At 46.1% G+C, this 20413-nt stretch overlaps 1 protein-coding gene across 1 annotated transcript in view; it reads left to right on the top strand.

Moving 5' to 3' along the window:
- Positions 1–20413, top strand: part of ALK (ALK receptor tyrosine kinase) — a 731313-nt gene that overhangs the window by 650389 nt on the left and 60511 nt on the right. The window contains exons 10-11 of the mRNA XM_063078008.1: positions 4675–4769; positions 4944–5072. Of these exons, the coding sequence (XP_062934078.1) occupies positions 4675–4769; positions 4944–5072 (224 nt within the window). The remainder of the gene's footprint in view (positions 1–4674; positions 4770–4943; positions 5073–20413) is intronic.

Below are 20413 nucleotides of genomic sequence, written 5' to 3'. Positions count from 1 at the left end.
AGCTCCAAACCACACAGCCTGGAAAAAAGAGAAAAAGGAACAACCACCAGGCAACCCAAAGTGCCTTCTTTGGAGAAACAGAAAGAGCTGAGCAGATATAAACTATTAAGTGGCACAATCTCCACTGCTCAGAAAAGAGAAGAGGCTGCTCTGCCACATTCTTAGATAACACAGATTGGTGAGAGAGCAGGAAGAACCCCAAAGAGCTAACTCCTCCTCCTCCCTGACCAGGCTGCCCATGGACAGGGAGGGGAAGGCTCTTCCAGCCATGGAGACTCAGCTTCCTTTCCCCATCCAGAGCAGACTTTGGGGAGGGGGCAGCGGAGTACCCTATATACTCTTTAGAACTACCTGGCCCCTGGAATCTTGGCAGTGATGTGTTGTGGACCTAGCTTTCCCCCAAACCCAGAGAGGTGCATCTGGTACCCGACTGAACTTTCCCTCAGACCCAGAGTGGTCCACCTGGTACTTGCTAGAACTTTCCTCAGTCCCAGAGTGGTCCACCTAGTACTTGCTAGAACTTTCCTCAGTCCCAGAGTGGCCCACCTGGTACGTGCTAGAATTTTCTTCAGTCCCAAAGTGGTCCACCGGATACAAGCTAGAACTTTCCTGAATCCCAGAATTGTCCACCTGGTAAATGCTAGAACTTTCCCTTAGTCCCCAACTACTCCACCTGATAAATGGTAGGACTCAAGACTTGAGGTCATGACTAAATCTGGAGAGTGCCTTGGTATCTTCACTTTTGGGAAACTCAACAGGAAAGAGTGGTTGGGCCAGAAAGACTCTGAGAGACTTGAGGAAGTCATGCTCGTCTCCAGCAGGGAGAGGGTGAATAGAGCCAGGAGCAACCTCTTCATCTAAGGTTCAGATAAAGACACCAGGTGCCATTCAAAGGAGAGAAGCCTGAATCTGGGAGGGCCTAATGCCCACCTGGCCTCTTGGCCAGTGGCCCCACAGAAAAGAAACTCCTAGATTGGCCTTTCTGCCCTCTCTGCCCCATTTACCTACTCATCCTCAGACCCCATTCCCAGGCTGCCTCCACTTCTACCCTGCCCTCCCCACACCCTGCCCTGGCCCACCCTCGTCCCACCTTTGTCCCACCTGTCCCTTCCCTGAGCCTCTGGAGTTGGCAGCATGGCCCCAGGGTGGACAAGGCAGCGTCGTATGTTTACATGTCACCATCTGATTGAGTCTGCCCTGATTGTTGTGAGTGTTCCCGACTCAAAATATGTGCAATTGCCAGTGTCAATCAAACTCTTTTAAACAGCAGCTGCCACTGCCGTTTCCTCACAGAGCACTTTACAAACTCTTCTATTTAGAAACCATTCTGGCCCCAGCTTGCATCATCCTATCCATGCTAAGAGGCCCAGTGGCTGTTAGAGAACTTTGCAGCTCTAATCTCTCAGTAATGAAGCACGAAGGCAGAGAGAGGGGCGGGAGAGCAGCGGGGGAGTGGGACATGCAGTTTCCCTGGAAGGGCCCATTTAGGGGAGAGCAGGGATTTTGTCCCCTTCCCCTATGCTCAGGCACCTCAGGCCCTCCCGGAAGGTACACCCTGGTGCAGCTCAGCATTGAAACCCACCCCTCGCCTGGCCCCTTGGCCTGTGGATAACAGATTAGGGGATGGTGACCAGGGGTGGAGAATGGGAAAGGTGGGGTGGCGCCCTTACCCACTGCTGTGCCTTCCCCATGCTGCCCCCAGGGAATGTGACTCCCTCTACTCACCCCCTCCACGTAGCTCGAGGTGCCTGTTCTCTCTCTACCTGGAGCAGCATTTCCCTAACTCCTGCATCTGCTTTAAGCAAAGGTCTGGGCTTTTTTGTCAGGGTTACACAGGCTCCCATGTCCCCCTGTGCAAACCCATGGAAATCATGGCTGTGACCTTGCCAAGACTCATGGAGAAACTCAACGAAGGCATGTGAGACACACGTGTGAGACACGCGTGCAGAAGGGCCTCTCACACTGTCACCCACCTGGTCTCTGCCTCCTCTCATTCTCCCTATCATGATCTCACCGTAATTATCCTACAAGAGGTCTTTGGTTTTGCCACCGTCCTGTTAGGAACCTGCGATGGCTCCCTGTTTTCGATGAAATGACAGTAGAAACTCTTCAGCCTGGCCTCCAAATGTCCCCACTTTCCATGCCCCATCCCTGCTGATGTGTCCCTCACACCAGCTCGTCCTCACTGTGCTCCACCCCACGCCCAGTCCTGGAGTCCTTTCCTGCCTCCAAAGCCCACTCAAATACTATCTCCTCCGTGAAGCCCTCCCATCTCCCCAGGCTGGCGTCGTCCCTCCTCTGAGCCGTCACAGCACTTTATTCACACCTCCCTATGGCACCTACCTCCTGCTACTCTATTCTATACCAATGGGGACATGCTTTTTCTCTCCCCCGGAAAGGAAGCAACCTGAACGCAGCATACCTGTCTGATTTCTGTCAGAATCTGCCATGGGCCTAAAACAGGCCCAATGCACAGTAGCTGTGTATGAAATGAAAACAGTGTGCTCTTCAAGGTCACGATGAAAGATGCCACTCAGAGTATGCCAAGCGCCGAGAGTGGGTGACTTCCTGTGCTGTCTGTCCCCTCCTGCACACTCTTCCAGTGAGCCTGAGCGTCCCACACAGGATTCGGGGTTCCCCACTGTGCATTCTTTCCACACCCAATCAACCACCAGCCCTCCTTGCTGGCCTACCCTTTCTGAAGCAGGCACGGAGACCCCCTCCTGGGTAATGTGGCCTGAAGGACACCTGGAGGTTGGCCGTGGCTACAACAGATTCAGGCATTTCTACTTTAAAATCAAACCAGATTCAAATGCTCTAATTGTAACTTTCAGACAAAAAGGATTATTTGCGAATGGTCAGATTTCACAAGGTGGGTGAAGGTACAGACAGATCTATGGAGCGGGTCAGTTAAGAATAATCAACCACAACCATGCTGTTTAGATAAAAGTTTACTTTTGATTTCAAGGCTTCCCTGGCTGTAATTTTTCTTAACCAAGCCGGTGTCTCTCCCTCCTACATGGTGACCAGAGGTCGCCTGCTCAGGGGCATAACAGGGGCTTCTCCTGCTGCGGCTCACTAGCTGCTAGAGCTTCGCTGCTCGCTGCAAATCCGTGTGCACGAACATTCTGTTCCCGCATGTTTCTTCCTCTGTGCCCTTCCTTCCTCTGTCGACATCCTGTTTCTCATTGTTCCTGTATCTTTCCACTTTCTCCACACTGTCAGTCCCGCTACTGCTCGGGTTTTCTGTCCTTGCCACCCCCTGCCACCAATGCCCTGCTGTCTGGTGGCCTCTCTCTCTCTTTCCTTTTCTTCTAACAGCTTTATAAGCTATAATTACAAACCATAAAATCCACCTGTCCTAAGTATACAAGTCAATGCCTTTTAGCACATTTATAGTTGTACGAAGAGCACCACAGTCCAGTTTTAGAACATTTCCATCATCCCAAAAAGAGCCCTTGTGCTGGAGGGCAGTCGATACTGTTCCTGCTCCCAGCCCCGGGCAACCACTAATCTGATTTCTGTCTCCATAGATTTGCCTATTCCAGACATTTTCTATCAACAGAATCATTCGATATGAGGTCTTTAACTTATTGTCTGGCTTCTTTAACTTAGCATAATGTTTTTGAGGTCCGTCTATCTTACAGCATGTCTCCTGGTCCATTCTCCTTTACTGCAGAGTAGCATCCCACGGTATGGCTGTACCACATGCGGTTACACAGTTACCGATTGATAGGTTTGGCTTTCCTCTCTTGATATTGTAACATCCATGCCAGAGACTGCACACTGTTCTGCAGGTCATTCTGGATCAATTACCTGAAAGGTGGGAGAGGTTTTTAAGGTTCTCAGGAAACCCTCACTTTATAGCAGGAAAGGGCTGGTTGACTGATAGCCTTCCAGGAGGATTATTTCCCAGGAAACTAACGAACCAAAGTAATTTTTCTATTTATCTCACTCTAAAGCCTTCCCTGGACGAAGAGCTGACCCTTCAAAGCTAAGATAAGAACTGGAAAGAAACGATATCTCGATGGGTTTACTGTTTGACCCACTCTGTTGGTTACAAAAACTCCCAGGAGTAATCGTCAAACCATTCCACATTTAACAAACTGATGCTGGATAAGACCCAAGATGCTTAAGTCCCCTACTGTGCAAGGGATTAGCCCTTTGTTTGCTGGTTAATTGGGAGATCTGGCAGGCACCAGGGAAGGAGAGGGTTGCTTGAAGAAACAAGCAGGGGGCACTCAGGAGACAGCAGGTCTTTATCAGTTGGTACAGAAGCATTTCAGTATTTTTATAACGACTTCAGCCCCACAAGTGAGCACCCACTGAATATGAAGCCTACCCATTCCCACCCAGCCTGCACACCCAAAAAGCAGAAGATTCTCATCAGATGGTCAGGGAGTCCTGGTCCCAGGCCCCAAACCTCAAAATAGATATAAGAGCCAGGTGTCAGCCATCATCATTATGGAGCACTACTCCAGAAGGGGAAGTGCTCTGTGTTGGAGAAGTAGGGGGAGATGTTTGCTCTCCGCTTGCCACTGCTTTGGGCTTAGGTAAGGATGATACAAACTAATGTTCTTAGCCAGGTGATCAGCACGCATTTGCTGGACACTGAACCCCAAGACATGCCCAACCCATGTTGCTCCTAACACACATTCCTCTTGATATATACAGGTTCTGGCTGCAGATGGTCGCGTGGTGGGGACAAGGATCCAGAGCCACTGTAGCTTTTGACAATATCTCCATCAGCCTGGACTGCTACCTCACCAGTGAGTTCACCCTGTCCCTGGCACTTTGTTTCCCCAACTCCAATGATCCATGGCCTCACTGTCCCTCCTTAACCTGAGCCTAATCGTTTCTCCCACCTTCCCCAGTGAAAACTCATCTCTCACCCTGATATTGAGCTTCACCTAACTCAGCCTGTGGGGCCTTCTCTATTGCAGTCAGTGGAGAGGACAAGGTGCCACAGAATGCAGCACCCAAATCAAGAAATCTGTTTGAGAGAAACCCAAACAAGGAGCCCAAACCTTGGGAAAATATGCCAAGACAGACCCCCATCTTTGACCCTACAGGTAAGAGTTCAGCTTACAGATTTGAGCAAAGTAATTTCTTTTTGCAAAAGGCAAAAGAAAGCTATGTGTTGTGACTGGGGTGGGGAGCTGTATTATTTAAAGACTTAAACAATCAACCTTCAGAAGGAGCATCACATACAGTCTGACTATGGGACTCCAAGAGGAAGCTGTTTGGTTCTCATGTTGCCTGAACAGAGGAAGCCACTGGACATTGTGCAAAGAAGCCACTTTCCTCTATCCTGGGGAATACCCAGGCCCCACACAGATGGGAGAACCAAGATGGTATTCTTTCCTCAACTCCATTCCTTGAAACCACTCCCCATTTACTAAACAAAGTAAATCTTACTGTCAGATTTCTTCTCCTCATAAAGAGGGTTGGGCTCAAGGCCAAGGTGATTTATCTGTTACACAAAGGCAGGCTACCCCACCATGGCTAAAGCCTCAATAGCACTTCCCCCACAGCTCAGATCCCCTCCAAAGCCATCCTTCTCAGCACCCCAGGCTGCAAGACTTCTCCTGGGGGCTATTTCTGCTTCAGACACAGGCCTCTTCAGCCTCTGCCCCAAAACATGACTTCTCAGTCACTCTTTATATCAAAGAGAAGCCTCTTGGAATCAGTCTCCAACCCCAGGGTGATGGTCCTGGAAGCTATTAGATCAGAGTCTGTGAGCCTAGCCCCAGAGAAGCTGATTAGGGCTGCCCGGGCCCCACACAGCAAGCCAATGGGCTTCCCAAGTGGGCATTGGTGCCCGGGCATGCGAGGCACCTGATGTGAGTATCCTGAAGAAGGGCATGTACAGCAGAGGCACTCATACTCTTTTTCCTGTAAAAAATAAGTCTTTATTAAAGTAACAAAAGATAAATTATAAATTTCTAATTTCTACTTATAGTGTAAAATCCTTGTTTAGTGCAAAGTACCAAAAAAAAACAGTAGAGTCTTATACCTTTGCCACTAAATTCATTGGCTCTCAACTAATTAACTAAATGTTAGTTTTGCTTTATCTTTGAAGAAATCCTATTCTTTCTATTCCCTAAAAAGCTGTCCCAGGACTCTCTCCCCTTCCTGATTCCTGCTTGATGGAATCCGGCTGCACCAGGGCACGGAGTTGCTTTTCCTATCATTCTTGTTCCCCTTTCCTCCCTTCACCTTTACCTTGAACCTCAACAAACCTTTCCATCTTTCCACACACAGGACAACCCCTCCTATGACACTGCAGCCTTCTATTTCCTCACCTGGCCTCATGGTTCATGAAACGTCTAACCTGAGGGAGGCAGCCCTCTCACTTACTCACTCAACACCCTTCCCTGCCACCCAACCCCAGTGATTCACCTCCATTTACTCCTTGGCCCTTGGTCAAACGACTCTACCTCCCTGCAGTAAATTCAGGAAATTTATAAATCTATAAATTCAGAAAAGAAGCCAGACTTCCCCATTTAGTGCACTGAGTAAATATGGCCACAAGCCCCCTGCCGCAGCCTAACCACCAGCACTGATTATATAGCAGAGACTCCAGAAACATCTATCGATTGGTGGGCGGCTGGATGCTTGAGCTTGGTTCTCAGATGTCAGCGCCGGCTCCCCTGCAGGCAGCATTAGGAAACAGCCATCCACCCTGCCTGACTCCAGTGTGGGTTTATTGCCACATAACTCCCACTGTCCCTACAAGGCTAATCAATAAGGGCCTGCCCAACGGCCACTCAGACTAATGAAACCATGTGGTGGCTTAAAAGCAGTGAGGCCTCCCCCACCACCTCCAAATAAAACCAAACACCAGGGATGCCTGAGAGCTGGAGGTGACCATGGCTGGAACACAAGCCTCCCCTGCTTAGTGACCTTTCCACTTGATCCCTGACCCCAGCCTCGGGGCAGAACTTAGGCAAGTGGCCATGGGTTAGTGTTCCATCTCCCTTCCAGATTGACCCCAACTCAAAGGGAAGAAGACATTATGCCAAATACATCCCTGGGCAGACCTAGCAGCCACACCAGCCACCTGGGGCTCCTCAGGAACATGTCAGGAACCAAATAAAGGGTGACTGCATCCCCAGGAACCCACTGCTGCATCAGGGAGCAGCTTGGATGAGGGAGAGGTAGAGCCGGGCCCACAACAACCTTCCCCTGCCATGTTCCAGTGGCAGGAGACATCCGGCCACCATGGCTTAGATCTCCCACCTTGCTGCAGATCCATATGAGTGTGTGGTGGGATGTCTCTGTTTTCTATGGTAGGATTTACCAGGTGCCAAGGCCACCTTTCCCCACCACCCACAGAAACGTCCACTGAGCCCCCTGGACTCAGCCCATGGTCAGGGAGAACAGGCCACACCTTGGACCCCAGCCTCATCAGGCTTTCATCTAGACCCGCCCACCATCCTTGCACACTTCCTCTGTGGCCAGTTCTGCACACAGAGATGCTGAGCAGAACAAGACCCCAGGCAGGAGCTTAAAGAACCCCCAGTCTGGAAGAGGAGAGCACAAGTAGATGAATGATTTCAGCAGGGCAATGTGCCTGCAGCAAAAAAAAGGCATAGGAGAGGTCTTGGAGGAAGCGAGATCCAGGCCGAGGCCATGGCCACACCCACTCAGTAATAATCACCAGCAAACATGTGCCTGGCACATCCCCAGTGCCCAACAATGTCCGTGGCTGCAGCAGAGCCAACACCGACCCAGGACTCACTGTCCTAGAGCTTCTGATATAGGGGAAGAGAGAGGCCTGTGAACCAGCAGGGCATCTCTACAAGGTCAAGTTTAACCCATGCTCAGAGCCTCTGCATGGAAGGGTCCCTGCAGAGGACGGAGGGAAGGAAAAGGAAAGACACAGTCACCGAGCATGATCTGGGTTTGGTGGTTTCACACATCAGCTCGTTTTCACACTGGTCCAGGTTCGGGTACTGCTTTTACCATGATAGGGAGGAGGAAATTGGTACACAAGAATTTAAGAGTCCCACTGCTGGTGGGGAGTGGGACCAGGATGTCAATCCAAAGTCCACTTTTTCACTCAACTAAGCTTCTTCCAGGTATCGAAGTCTCTAAGCAAAGATAAACACTAAAAATGGAAAAGAGGTAGGAGTCCCAGACAAGAGCCCCTGCATGAACAATAAACAAATCAGCTCCCAACTCTTTGACAAAGAATCGAGGAGACAAGATAATAAGATTTTCTTTCCAAAGTTCGGCGCTGTCAGTTTCTGCTGGGCCGGAACAAGGCTGGCTGGTGGCATTTCAGCTCTGCTCCAGGCAGGCGTTAGAGCAACTCCTAGAAACGCAAAGGCCACGTCAGGCCTTTTGATAACAGTTACTCACGAAGCCTCAAAACTTCCCTACACGCTCTTCGTGACCCCCAAACCAGTCCTCCCCTCTGACGAGGCGGCCGACCTGACTCCCTGGGTCTTGGGGTTCCCTCCGCTCCCAGCCCATGGAGCAGAGGTGAGCCGCCAGAGCCTCCAGGCAGGGAGAAGCCTGTCCCGGTGCTTCACACCGTGTTCTCGGAAGCCTCTGAGTCACTTTAGCTAATCAGATGAAGAGGCTGAAAGAGAAAACTGGGCAAGTATTAAGTCCAGGGAAATTACATTTGTCAGCTTTACACATACAATTACACTAACCAAATGGTTGGGATAATACAATCACAGGGCTGCAGAGCTGGGCTCCTCTCTCTCTCTCTCTCTTTTCCCACCCCCACCCCCCACACCCCTCACCGTATCTCCCTCTTGGTGGTAATGAATGATGTTTGCCACCCTCTTTCCCTAAAAAGCCCACATCAGGAGCTCAGATGCTGCTCAGGGAGAGCCAAAGACAGTCAGCTCAGTTAACATGAGAATGAGCCCAAACTTTGGGTCTGATCCCACAGTCCTGACCTGTGGAGCCTTGCATCCAAACCACAGCCTTGCCTCTGGGTTGTTTGGTGACAGGTTGGTTTACCATTTTCTGAGTATACCTCTCTTGCCAACGGGGGTAGGGGAGGACCGTTAAAAATATGCAGAATCATGGAAAGAGCACTGGGCTAGGAGTCAGAACACCTGCGTTGGGCCCTGGCTGGTTTGCACCAGCAAGTGGTGGTCCTGGGGCCCTTCTGCTTCTAACGTAGCCTCCCTGCTGGGGCAGGCCAGCAAACCGCTGGGAACAGAGCTCATGCAGAGGGGCTGGTGCGAACACAGACAAGGGCAGGTCAACTACCATTTTTAAAATGTGCAGGTTTGATATAGTCTCCAGGCCCCTTCCCATTCCCAGCTCCATGGTGCTGAGGGCTGAAGGGACGGGAATGAGGGAGCCAGAGACTTACTGGACCATTGCTCCAATTAACCCACTGCACTGCTAATGCACCCAGAGTAAGGGTGACAGACTGGCCATTTCCACACACGCTCCTATGATTCAAGAACAGATGCCAATTCCAATGAGAAAGTTTTATGTGTTTCATATAAATTGATTGGGTCTATTTCTGCTAAATGTATTATCCATTCACCACAGAACAACTATTAGAGTTAATAGAATTTGTAGCTAGAGCCATTATGCTCCAAGCACGCCCTTCTGGGGATGACGGCATTGTTGGAAGGCAGGCTGCACAGGGCCCGGCCCCTCCCTCAGAACCCATCTTCCCACTCATTGAGGGTCTTTGTTTCCCTCAGAGCCTTCAGCATTCAGCCCTGCAGGCCCAGCCAAGCCCACTTTGGTGGCACACCCCAATAGCAAAGGTCCCTTCTCTCCAGATTCACCCAATTCCTAAATAAATAACATGTTCTAATCTAATTCTAAAATATCCTTTCATCTTCTCACTTTTTAGCATTGCAGACAACCCCCTGTTTGGTGGGGGACAGGGAGGGAGCCAAGACCCCTTCCTTAGCCAAAGCTCCTCACCGTATGCCCATTTTAGAGGCGAGAGGTCCCAAGATGGGAGAAGCCAGGAGACAAGGCAGGGTAGGAGGGCCGGGGAGCCCACTCACTCTGCAAGGACTCAGATTGGGTTAACTGTGTCATTAGCAGTTTTCCCTAGAAATGCCCACTTATGGACATAATCCAGAACTTCACAAGTACAGCAGTGAGCTGGCCCGCTGATCGGGGAACTAGATCCAGCCCAGGGTTTCTCTGAGTCTGTCCTCACGTTATCTGCATCTGGGTCACCTGGCCAGGGTGAGGGGCGAGGGGTCTGTAAGTACTGCTCATTAAAAATGCAGATTCCTGGGCCCCTGTAGACCTGTGGAATCTGAATTTCTGGAGTGGGAGGTCAAAATCCACATTTTTAACAAGCTGTCAAGGAAATTCTGATTAGCAACAAAGTTTGGGAACCGGGGACTGCAACCCAACCTCCTCTTTACAGATGAGGAGCTGGGCCTTGGAAAGGGGACAAGGTGTCTTTCAGTGTTTCATCTCTCAGCCAGTAAAGGCCCTGCATGGCACAGTCCCCTCTTCACGCTCAATAGTAACTGCTACTCACTGCATTGCTGTGTGCCAGGAACTGTGCTGAGCTCTCACATGCCTTCTTTCATTTGTTGGTACTCTGATATTGCCTCCCTTTTACAGATGAGCAAACTAAGGTCCAGAGAGGTTAAGTAACTTGCCCTAAGTTATACAACTTGTGGAAAAGGCTAAAGAGCATGTTTCTTAAAAATCACACAGAAAGTAAAATTTTCTAAGCCAGATAACATTCGGAAGGGCAAAGTTGTGACAAAGAAACCTTAGGGGGAACCCATTGTTGCATGGGTCTTCTAGAGAGAGGGATCTCTCTTTTCTGAAAGACTCTGTTTCTTATGTCTGTTTTTGCTTGAACAGAGCACATCTGCATCTTCACTAACATTCAAGACAGTGTCCCTGGCAGGCAACGCACCCATGCACATGTATGAGAGCTGATCACTGCGGCTAACTGGCATCCTCCGTGCACCACAGCCTTCGCTGGTGCACTTGGAGAGCACTTCTGTTAGCACCCATTCAATTGGGGGAAACAAGTCCTTAAGGGGTGGCAGGCACAGGGCCACAGATACAACCCTTGGAACCCATTTGGGATCTGGCCAGTTCCCTGCTCAGCTGCCCTGCTGTTTAACCATGTGCTATGTGTTCTCTTGTTTTGCTAATTTTAGATGATCACGTATTTATAGCAAATGTACTAGTGATGGCACATGAAGCACCAGCCTTAACAAGGCTTGTGGGCTCCCAGTCACTGCGGCAGGTTGGGTGCCTTTTCCATCCCCGAGAGTGAGCATGGCTGTGCTCCAGGAAGAGAAGGCTCATGGAGCTAAATCATGATTCCTGATCCCCATTGCTAACGTTTAAAAAGTCTCTTCCTGTGGAAGAGGATGTGCACTCTGGAGAGCCAGTCAGCGTCCCCAAGAGGTGGCCAATGCCCAAAACCAGCGTCTCCCTAGTGGCTGAGGGAGAAAAAGCACCTCTCCATGGACCTGGTGACAGTAACAGGTGGAACTGAAGGCTGGACTGAAGGGAGAGCACTCACCAGCAGCAGAGTTCCTCCATCCATCTGCACACAGCTCAGTGGTTACTGAGCATGTCATTCCAGTATCTCTCTCAGTTTATTCTTACAGATCCCTTGAGGGTAGCTGTCACAATGGGGAAGCAATACAGCATAATTCTTAAGAGTGCAGCCTACCTGCGTCCAAATCCCAGCTATGCCACTCACTTTAACCCCCTTCTCATGTCTGTGCCCTTGCTTCCTCACATCAAAAAATGACGCTTATATTATTACTACTTACTTCTCATTGGTTTGATGAGTTAAGCTGTGTCGAGGGTTCAGAGAGGTGCCTGACACCTAGTGAGCTACATGAACATTGTTATTTTGCCCATTTTAGAACTGAGGAAACGGAGGATCAGAAAGGTTACGTGACACACCGTACCAATCAAACACAGAGTCAGGGTTCAAAGTCAAGCCAGCTCACTTCAAAGTCTTCCTCACCCTAACCCCGGGCCAGTTGGGAACAACGCCAAGCACCGCCCCATCCCTGACCAGCCTGAAGGGAGACGCTCGCTCTCACTGCACCCTAACCAGCTGTTCTCTTTCCACTCAGCACATTCATCTCAGTGATCAATGCAGGCAACATTGTTGCTCCACCTGAATCCCAACCCTAGGGGAAAATCTCACACAGCTCAATTCAACAAGCAGGTACTGGGAGCCTGCTCTGTGCTGACCCCGGTGCTGGGTGCCCTGGGGCCTGCAGCTATGAACAAGCCAGAGTCACTCCTGAAAATGCTTCACCCAGAGCCCCTGGTGCTTCACATCAGGCCTATGGGAAGCCACATTGAGCCCAGTTCAAGAGACCCGGGTCCCCTTCTCAATTCCCAGTTCTGATCACATCTAGTATTAGGACAGGTGCCCCCACCTTATCCCGCTCTGAATGGTGCATTGTAAATTATTCCGAACTGATCGTCATTTTCAAAAAGAAACCCCATGTCCTGTGAGCTAGCAGGGCATCACCACCATTACTTCAGAACTCCCTACCCAGCCCTGACGGACTTGAAGTTACCCCGTGAACCTCCAGTCTAATGCTATGTGGTGTTGGAATTATGGCAGAACGCCTTAACATGATGCCAAAGCTGTTGCTGCTCTGAGCAGCAGACAGGAACCATGGCCTTTCTCTCTCCCAGCTGGCCAAAGAAAACATGCTGTTTTTTTCCCATTTGTTTCAGTTAAAGGTTACATAAGTGGGAGACAACAAATGATCCAGGAACTCTGGACTCAGCACGACTTGATTAAGATCATTTAGACTGAAGACTAGCAGAGCACAAAAGGCCCCTCCATCAGGGCAAGTACACTAAGCAGTTGTTGTTTGGGAAAACCACTTTTAATTATTATTCTTCCCCCAGACTTGCTGCTTCTGCCTATAAAAACAACCCTGCATCCCCTCAGAGCCTATTCAGTTCTCTGCTTGTTGCAGCAAAGCTTCAGTGGTCTTGGACAGAGAAATTTTTTTTTTTTTTTTAATTCACCCAGGCTTGGAGATGAACAGAGGATCTAGGAGGAAAAAAGCCAAAACACTAACTTTTGATGACAAAAGGGGCTCTTTCCTGCTTACCCCTCACCTACCAAGAGGAAGAGGAAGACGAGGAGGAAATGCCTTAGCTATCGCTGGGCCAGGGAGGAGAGAGAAGGCACAGGGTAGAGCTCAGCCCAGCCAGCAGCCTCCCTGCTGGGTGCTTACAAACAAGATGCAGAGGCCAAAGAAAATACTAGCTTTAGGGCAGGGGCTTTTGCACGAGGGCAAAGTGATCTATTGCTTCATAACAAATTCCTATAAATGTACTGGCTTCCAGCAACACATGTTTGTTCCGTAAGTTTCTGTGGGTCAGGAATCCAGGCACAGCTTAGCTGAGTGTTCTGCTTTGTAGTGTCTCATAAGGTTGCAGTCAAGGTGTTAGCCAGGGCTGTGTCTCATCTGAAAGCTTGACTGGGGAAGGATGCACTCTCAAGTTCACAAGGTTTTTGTCAGTTCCTGGAGGGCTACTGAACTGAGGGCTTCAGTTCCTAGCTGGCTTCATCAGGTCCTCCCTGCCACAGCAGCTTGCTTTTTCAAAGGCAGTGGAGAGAGAGAAGAGTCTGTTAGCAAGACAGAGTTACAACCTTATAACACGTTTGTGAAAATGACTTTCCATCACCTTTGCTGTATTCTATTGGTTAGAAGCAACTCACAGGTCTTGCCTATACTCAAAAGAAGAGGATTACAACGAGCTGGTGTATAGAGGGTATAGTTTCAAACAGTGGTGTTCTGGGAAGAAAAGAACAAGCTCAGAGGTCAAGGCGAGAGTACAGAGCATGTAAGGGTGTTGAGTGAGAAACTTTAGGTCCTTCCAGTGTGCATCAGAGCAGAACCAGGAAAATACTACTGGTTACTAATGTCAAGATCCTACTTTTTACTCCTAGGCTGGTGTGGCCTAGGGAAACCTTCAAGTCCTCTGTGACATAGCTACAACTCTGATAAGCTCTAAAGGCCTTGACCATGAAGCAAGCTGAGACACAGCAGAGGGTGGGTGGAAAAGGGGAGCACACCTCGGCTGAGCAGCCTGGGCCAGGGGAGTGACTCAGGTGCCTGACTCACCAACCAGGAAGTCAGACTGACATTGTGCAGTGCCTAAAGAAGTGTTGGAAACTTGGTCCCAATTCATTGGCATTGCTGTTTGAGGGAGCAGCAGGATTCTCTGGTCAGTGGTGTCTTCATTGCAAGTAGGTAGGAGATCTCAATTCTAGCAGGCTCCATTCAGGTTAAAGTAAGACCCAGCTAATATCTGGGAGCCCAAAGAAGGGTCCAGTCCTATAACAAAAGTTATTTTATGAATAACTACTGGTGTTAATTCAAAGGCCCTAGAAGTGACTACTGTCATTGGTTCAGTGCCTGGTGATGTTGCAACTCACATCTCTATGGTCTTCTTGGCCTTTTCCTTATGCTTGTTGCCTCATGGTCACAAAATGACTGCTGCATCTCCAGCCACCATGACTGCATTGCAGGCAGGAATAAGGAAGAAGTGTCTCTTCCCTGCTTTTTTCTAGCCCTCTAGTCTTAACACTTTGCATTTCTTTTTGACCCACCATTTGGTCCTAATGCTCCCCCCACTGCTTTTCTTTCTACCTTTAACATTTGGATTTCTCACCCTCTCATGTGTGTCCCTGTTCTCCAATTCAACTTAGAGGGTCTGGGACCTGAACCCTGAACAGTTGGAACATCTGTTCTTTCTTGCCCCAAATCTCCCAGCCAGTTGGGTTGCTTGCACCTCCATCTGCCCATCTTTCAGAGATGTAATAATCCCCAAGGGCCTTGTGAGGAGTTCACTCTTTGTGAGTTAGAGCCAAACAAAAAGCAAAAACTACTGAGAATAAAACAGTGAGGGGTTGTGGCTTCCACCACTTTTGCCTCTCTCTCTCAGGAGCCAGGGCACCTTACAACAGGAGGCAGCAAATCCTAATACCATAACCCCCATATGATGCACTAGATCAAGTCTTCTCTCCCAGTCTGCAGACAAGAATGGATGAGGGCAGAAGTCTATGCCTCTTCAGGCCTGGGTGTGGCACCACTGGTATCTGAACCACTATCACTTCCCACTTAAGCCTCCAAACCAAATCCATTATAGGGAACCCACTGATGGGTGAGTCCACAGCACCCATCTCAATAACAAATACTTTATTAGCACAACTCTGGCCTGAAACCAACTTGGGAATAACCACATTAGCCCTGAGGACTCTCTTAACTTAATTTTTACAGGTCTGCTTTCGGGATATTGTTTTTCCTGTGACCTTTCTCTTCTCCCATGTGTTACTGACTTTCCCTCTGGGAGCAGGGGGTGGCTGAGAATACAACACAGCAGCCACCACAGGAGCCATTAAAATCTCCCACGGATTGCTGGGTGTCAGAACTGTTTAGGGTAATTCAATCCTGAAAGCAGCTTTTATCTCCACAGCCCTGACTTGCTGCCCTGTTGTAGAGAGCCAGCTCACTGGAGGGTTCCTCTCCAAGGAGTGCCTACCTCCCAGCAGGGAGGGATGAGGGCCTCTGGTCTTTGTTCTCTGAGGTCCCTGTCTAGAGGAACTGTGTGTGGAGCAAAGGAGACACAGATGTAAAAGTAAGAAGGAAATCATGTGTGTGAGCATATCTAGCATACGGCTGGGTTGTAATTATTGTTGTTACTACTCTTAACTTGTTATCAACAAAAAAGAACAAAAGAGAAATGACCAGAAAGTTTCACATGAATGAACAGGGTGTGTGAGTGTGTGCATACGTGTGCACATGGACACACATACACACACACAGGTGCGCATGCAAGCACGTGCGTATGTATGTGTATGGGCACACATGTATATATGTGCACATACACACACAGGTGCACAAGGATGTGTGCATGTATGTGTATGGACACACACGTGTGTATATGTTTATATTCAGTCTGAGAAACAAACTAGAAGAACAAGGAAAATTCATCAACTGAAAACTGTGTTGTAGAAACAGTAAGTGTGACATGCCTCTCCTCACTTACCCTCAGGTTTGCTCTATAATTATGGGTCAATTGTATAACTTTTCAACATGATTGCATAATTCTTCCCCTTCCTTATCTGCTGACCTAACACTGTTGTAAGGAGCCATGCTTATTGGAGGATGGAGATGCTACATAAATGTGCTTTAATTAAATACATTGAAATTGAAGGCCTCAACATTCCTAACCCTGTTCATTCAGAATCATAGTGCCATCCTTTTATCTGAAGTTAGACTTCTAGTACCATTTACCATCCACCAACCATAAATATCAAAATATAAATACACTCCAAAACTGTGACATGAAGGCTTCCTGCAGCTAGCTGCCCCTCAGCCTGATACACAGAGAGGTATGGGCCCCTCTTATACCCCCACCTCACACTGGGTATGAAATTAGATTAAGCATTGGAGCTCATGCTGAAGTAAAAGCATGAAAAGCATGCCTGACAGCAGAGAGAGGAAAAAGTGAGTCAGTATAAAATATTTATACCTGGAGTCATTTAGTGAAGGTTCAAACAGCCCTAAACAACTTATTAAGTCTGGGCAGCACTATCAAGAAAAGGTTAAATTATACTAGTGAGCTGTATCAAAAACAGGCAGGACATGATGTAGCAACTGGTCCTAGGCCATGGTCATTGGAGATGTCCCTGAGGTGAAATCTGAAAATCCTGCATCCCCAGGAGCAAATATGCAGGTCAGGGGTCTGATCAGATACATGGTGTAAGGGGGCTAATCATAGCAAATGAGCTCAAATGATCCCTATGTTAAAAAAATTTTTTAAGGATTCTGGGAAGATGGCAGTGATGGTAATAACTGCATAGTTTTTTGGGTGTTTTTATCTTTCTGAATCCCTACATAAAAGCAGAACAACCGTATAGCAAAACTGAAAATGCATGGTCAGCATTTACAGCAAAATTTGGTGATAAGATATTCCCCTCAAACCCCAAAACACAAGTGGGTAAAAAAGCACCAACAAACATAACACCTGTATAGTTTCAGAGTCTGTACAAGAGAAAGGAGAGGAAAGCAACAGGATGTCTCACAAACCTGAGAATGGGAGAGTCCCAAAATAGCCAACAAATATTTGCTGAAACATTATCTGAGGACAGCTGCTGAAACTGGGCAAGGCTTTGCCCGATCCAGTGGTATGTGAGTGCAAGGGGCCCGTGGTAAGACCTGAAGGGGCCAGAGCCATATGTCCACTAAGTCTCCTTTCCAAGAAAGAGCTAGAAGCAAAATCAACATTGAATAGGGAAGGAATAATAGAGACCAAAAAAGGGAGAGAGAAAGAGAGTGTCCAGATAAAAGTGGGGAAAAGAAACAGAGCCGGAAACTTCAGAAAGAAAACTGCTATATTTTGAACACCATAAAATAAAAGAAAAAGAAAAAGAATAAAAAAGAATAGAGGGAGCTCTGTGAAGTAGAAAAGCTCCTGAACCCTAAAAGTTCAGGAAAACGAATGTCACGTAAAAATGCATAACAGAAAAGAATCACATATAAAGTTACAGTAAGGAAAAAAGATCAATAAATATAGAGGGACAGAATAACTCCCTTACAGAAAATAAAAGCATGCCAGAAAGGCATGGAATAGGTCAAAACTGTGAGCTTCCATTTCAAAATGAGCTAAAAGACACTAAGACAATAATACGAGACATGAAAAATAATATAAATCAGTATAAGAAAAGCTCAGAAGTTAGGTGGTAAAACTCAGAAAATAATTTGAAACAGAAGAAAGTATATTTTGAGAAATGAAGACTAAACTAGAAAGAACAGAGAGCAAATAAACACAATAATTAATGCCTTGCAAGAAATAAATGGTGAGAAGAATAAATTTTTTAAAATCAAAAAGACGGTGTACATCAAAGATAGGCAAGGAAGGTGCAACATACAGATAACAGAAGAAAACCAAAGAACTGAATCAAAACAAATACTAAAGCTAATTCAGGGGAACTATCCTTATTGAAACTACTTACTAAAAGTGTACACTGTATACCTAAGAATATTGACCCAGAATGAGCAATACCAAAGCATATTCTGGTAAAATTGCTAAACTTTAAAGAAAAAGAAAAAAATACTTTGGGAACATAAACAAAATAGCAAGTAATTTATCAGGGAAAGAAATTTAGATTGATGACTTTTTTGGCAGTAACACTTTATATCAGAAGAAAATAGAGTAACATATTTAATATAACGTAGAGAAAGACACATTATCAACATCCAAGAGTTCAAGGAATATTTCTCCCATGAGCGTTTTCTAAGGAATCAACTTTAAAACAAGATTTAAACAATAAAAATGACTAGAGAAATATCAACCTAAGAACCAACATGAACATTAAACATATAGCACTTACAAACTAAAACTAAATAAAAGTTAAAGAGAAAAGAATATCATATGTAATGGCTACTTGCCCAAGCACCAAACAGTGTAGAAATAGTACAAATACAAGAAGTGATAGGAGAAAAAAAAAAAAAAAAAAAGGAAAAGAAATGATAGAAGAGCACATATACAAAAAAAAAAAAAAAGCTAAGCTGCTCTAGATTTTTTATATTAATAGTGGTGGTAGTAGCATAAGTATTATTACTCTGATATTGTTGTGTGTATAAGGAAAGATAAAGTAAATGAATAATTATAGAATAGTCTAATTGCATTATCACCTCTGTTCTTGAGAATGTAATTCTTAGCAGGAAAAAAGAAACAGATGTAATACAGAAGAGATTAAATAAAAAGTTATGTATTCTTGAATTTGAACTCATGAGATATTTTGTCATATACATATATAAGTGTATTTTATATAGATATACATTTATACTAATGTACATATATGAACATATATATTTCCTAGCTCAGTTCACTAAAGAAGCCAAAGACAGTTGCAAACCCGGTAGCAATAAACTTCCATAGCACCCAGGCTGTGTGCTTAAAATACCTTTTCTCATCACAAGAAACCAGGACTTTTGAGAAAATGGATGATTCCAGATCTGTAGGAAGAACATTTTGTCATACTATTTGGCAAGGAAGCTTTAAAATTTTACTCGGGTCACATCAAAAGAACTCAGGAGGCTACCACTGACCAAAAATGTGACAATTTGAGTTTCCAATAATTATTATTATTGGATAATAATAATATTTTTATTAATAATAATAATAATATTGTATAATAATAAATATTATTATTCCACAATAATAATTGTGATTAATTAAAATTCAAAAATATGTTTAAATCCATGTGTTTGTAATGATATAAAAACAGTTAATTGGCCAACTTCAGAGGATAAGAGAATCAATGCAGTATCTTGAAAATTGTAAATAAGGAAAAAGAGTTGAGCATTTATCCTGCCTTTCCTATATAAACTGTATCACTGAGTAACAAAATAGTAGACAAAGGGGAGCATATTTTTATAAACATATTTCAACTAATAAATGAGGGAAAAAAGATATGATTAGAATAGCATTATTTTACAACTCCTAATAAATAAGTGGATCTAGGCCTTGAGCTCCAACAGTGCTAACATCCAAAAAGACAGCATCAGTCAGACATTAAGTACCTCCTGATGAAAGAACACAGCTATAATCTTGCAGAAGGATCTAGTTGGCAATCCGCAGGACAGAAGAATGTGTTGAACTGCACCTCAGAGATGGAACCAGCAAAATCCTGATTCTGGAATATGCTACAGGTCAAGTAGTCCAGATTCTTTAAAAGGTAAAAAAAAAAAAAAGTAAAGGAGTAAAGAGGATTCTGTAGATTTAAAGAAACAAACAAAAAACATCTATAAAATTTTAGTGGGCAAAACTAAGCAACAGTACCTAGAGATGATGCACACTTGGGTGATAAAACTATTGAGAAATGTGGGGAAGTGATTAATTACATAAGCCAGGATAATGATTCCTTTTAAGAGTAAGGAGGGGGTTGAGATTGGAGAGGCTGTTGAAGGTCTTCTGAAGTAGCTGGCAAAGTTCTATTTCTTGATCTGGGTAGTGGTTAAAATGAGTATTTGCTTTATAATAACTCATTACATATACATTTGCTTTGTGGGGCTTCCTATATGTGTTCTTTATTTTAAATAAAAAGGCTTCATTTTTTCTCATTGTTGAAGGGTTATCATGCTGTTAGACAGAGGGAACCAGCTTAATTCTTCAGTGCACACTTAGAGAAGTGGTTTCTTATCTTTTTGCACTTGCAACAGATCAATGGAACAAGCTAGAACTTTCAAAAACAAAAGTACTTATAATAACAAATACCAGGTGGTCTGATTCCAGTTTCTCTTTGGTGGTTGGTGAGTTGCCTAGCTACTTGTAGTGCCAGTGTCACAGTGACTCTATATCTAGAAGGAGGCACTGCTCCATTGTTTAAAGAGTTAAGGCAGGTGGTAGGAGTGTTTTAACCTCACAATGG

Source organism: Cynocephalus volans, chromosome 14 (assembly GCF_027409185.1).
Source record: "Cynocephalus volans isolate mCynVol1 chromosome 14, mCynVol1.pri, whole genome shotgun sequence".
NCBI lineage: Eukaryota > Metazoa > Chordata > Mammalia > Dermoptera > Cynocephalidae > Cynocephalus > Cynocephalus volans.
Note: the sequence above shows the minus strand (reverse complement) of the source record. Positions and strands in the feature narration are given on the sequence as shown.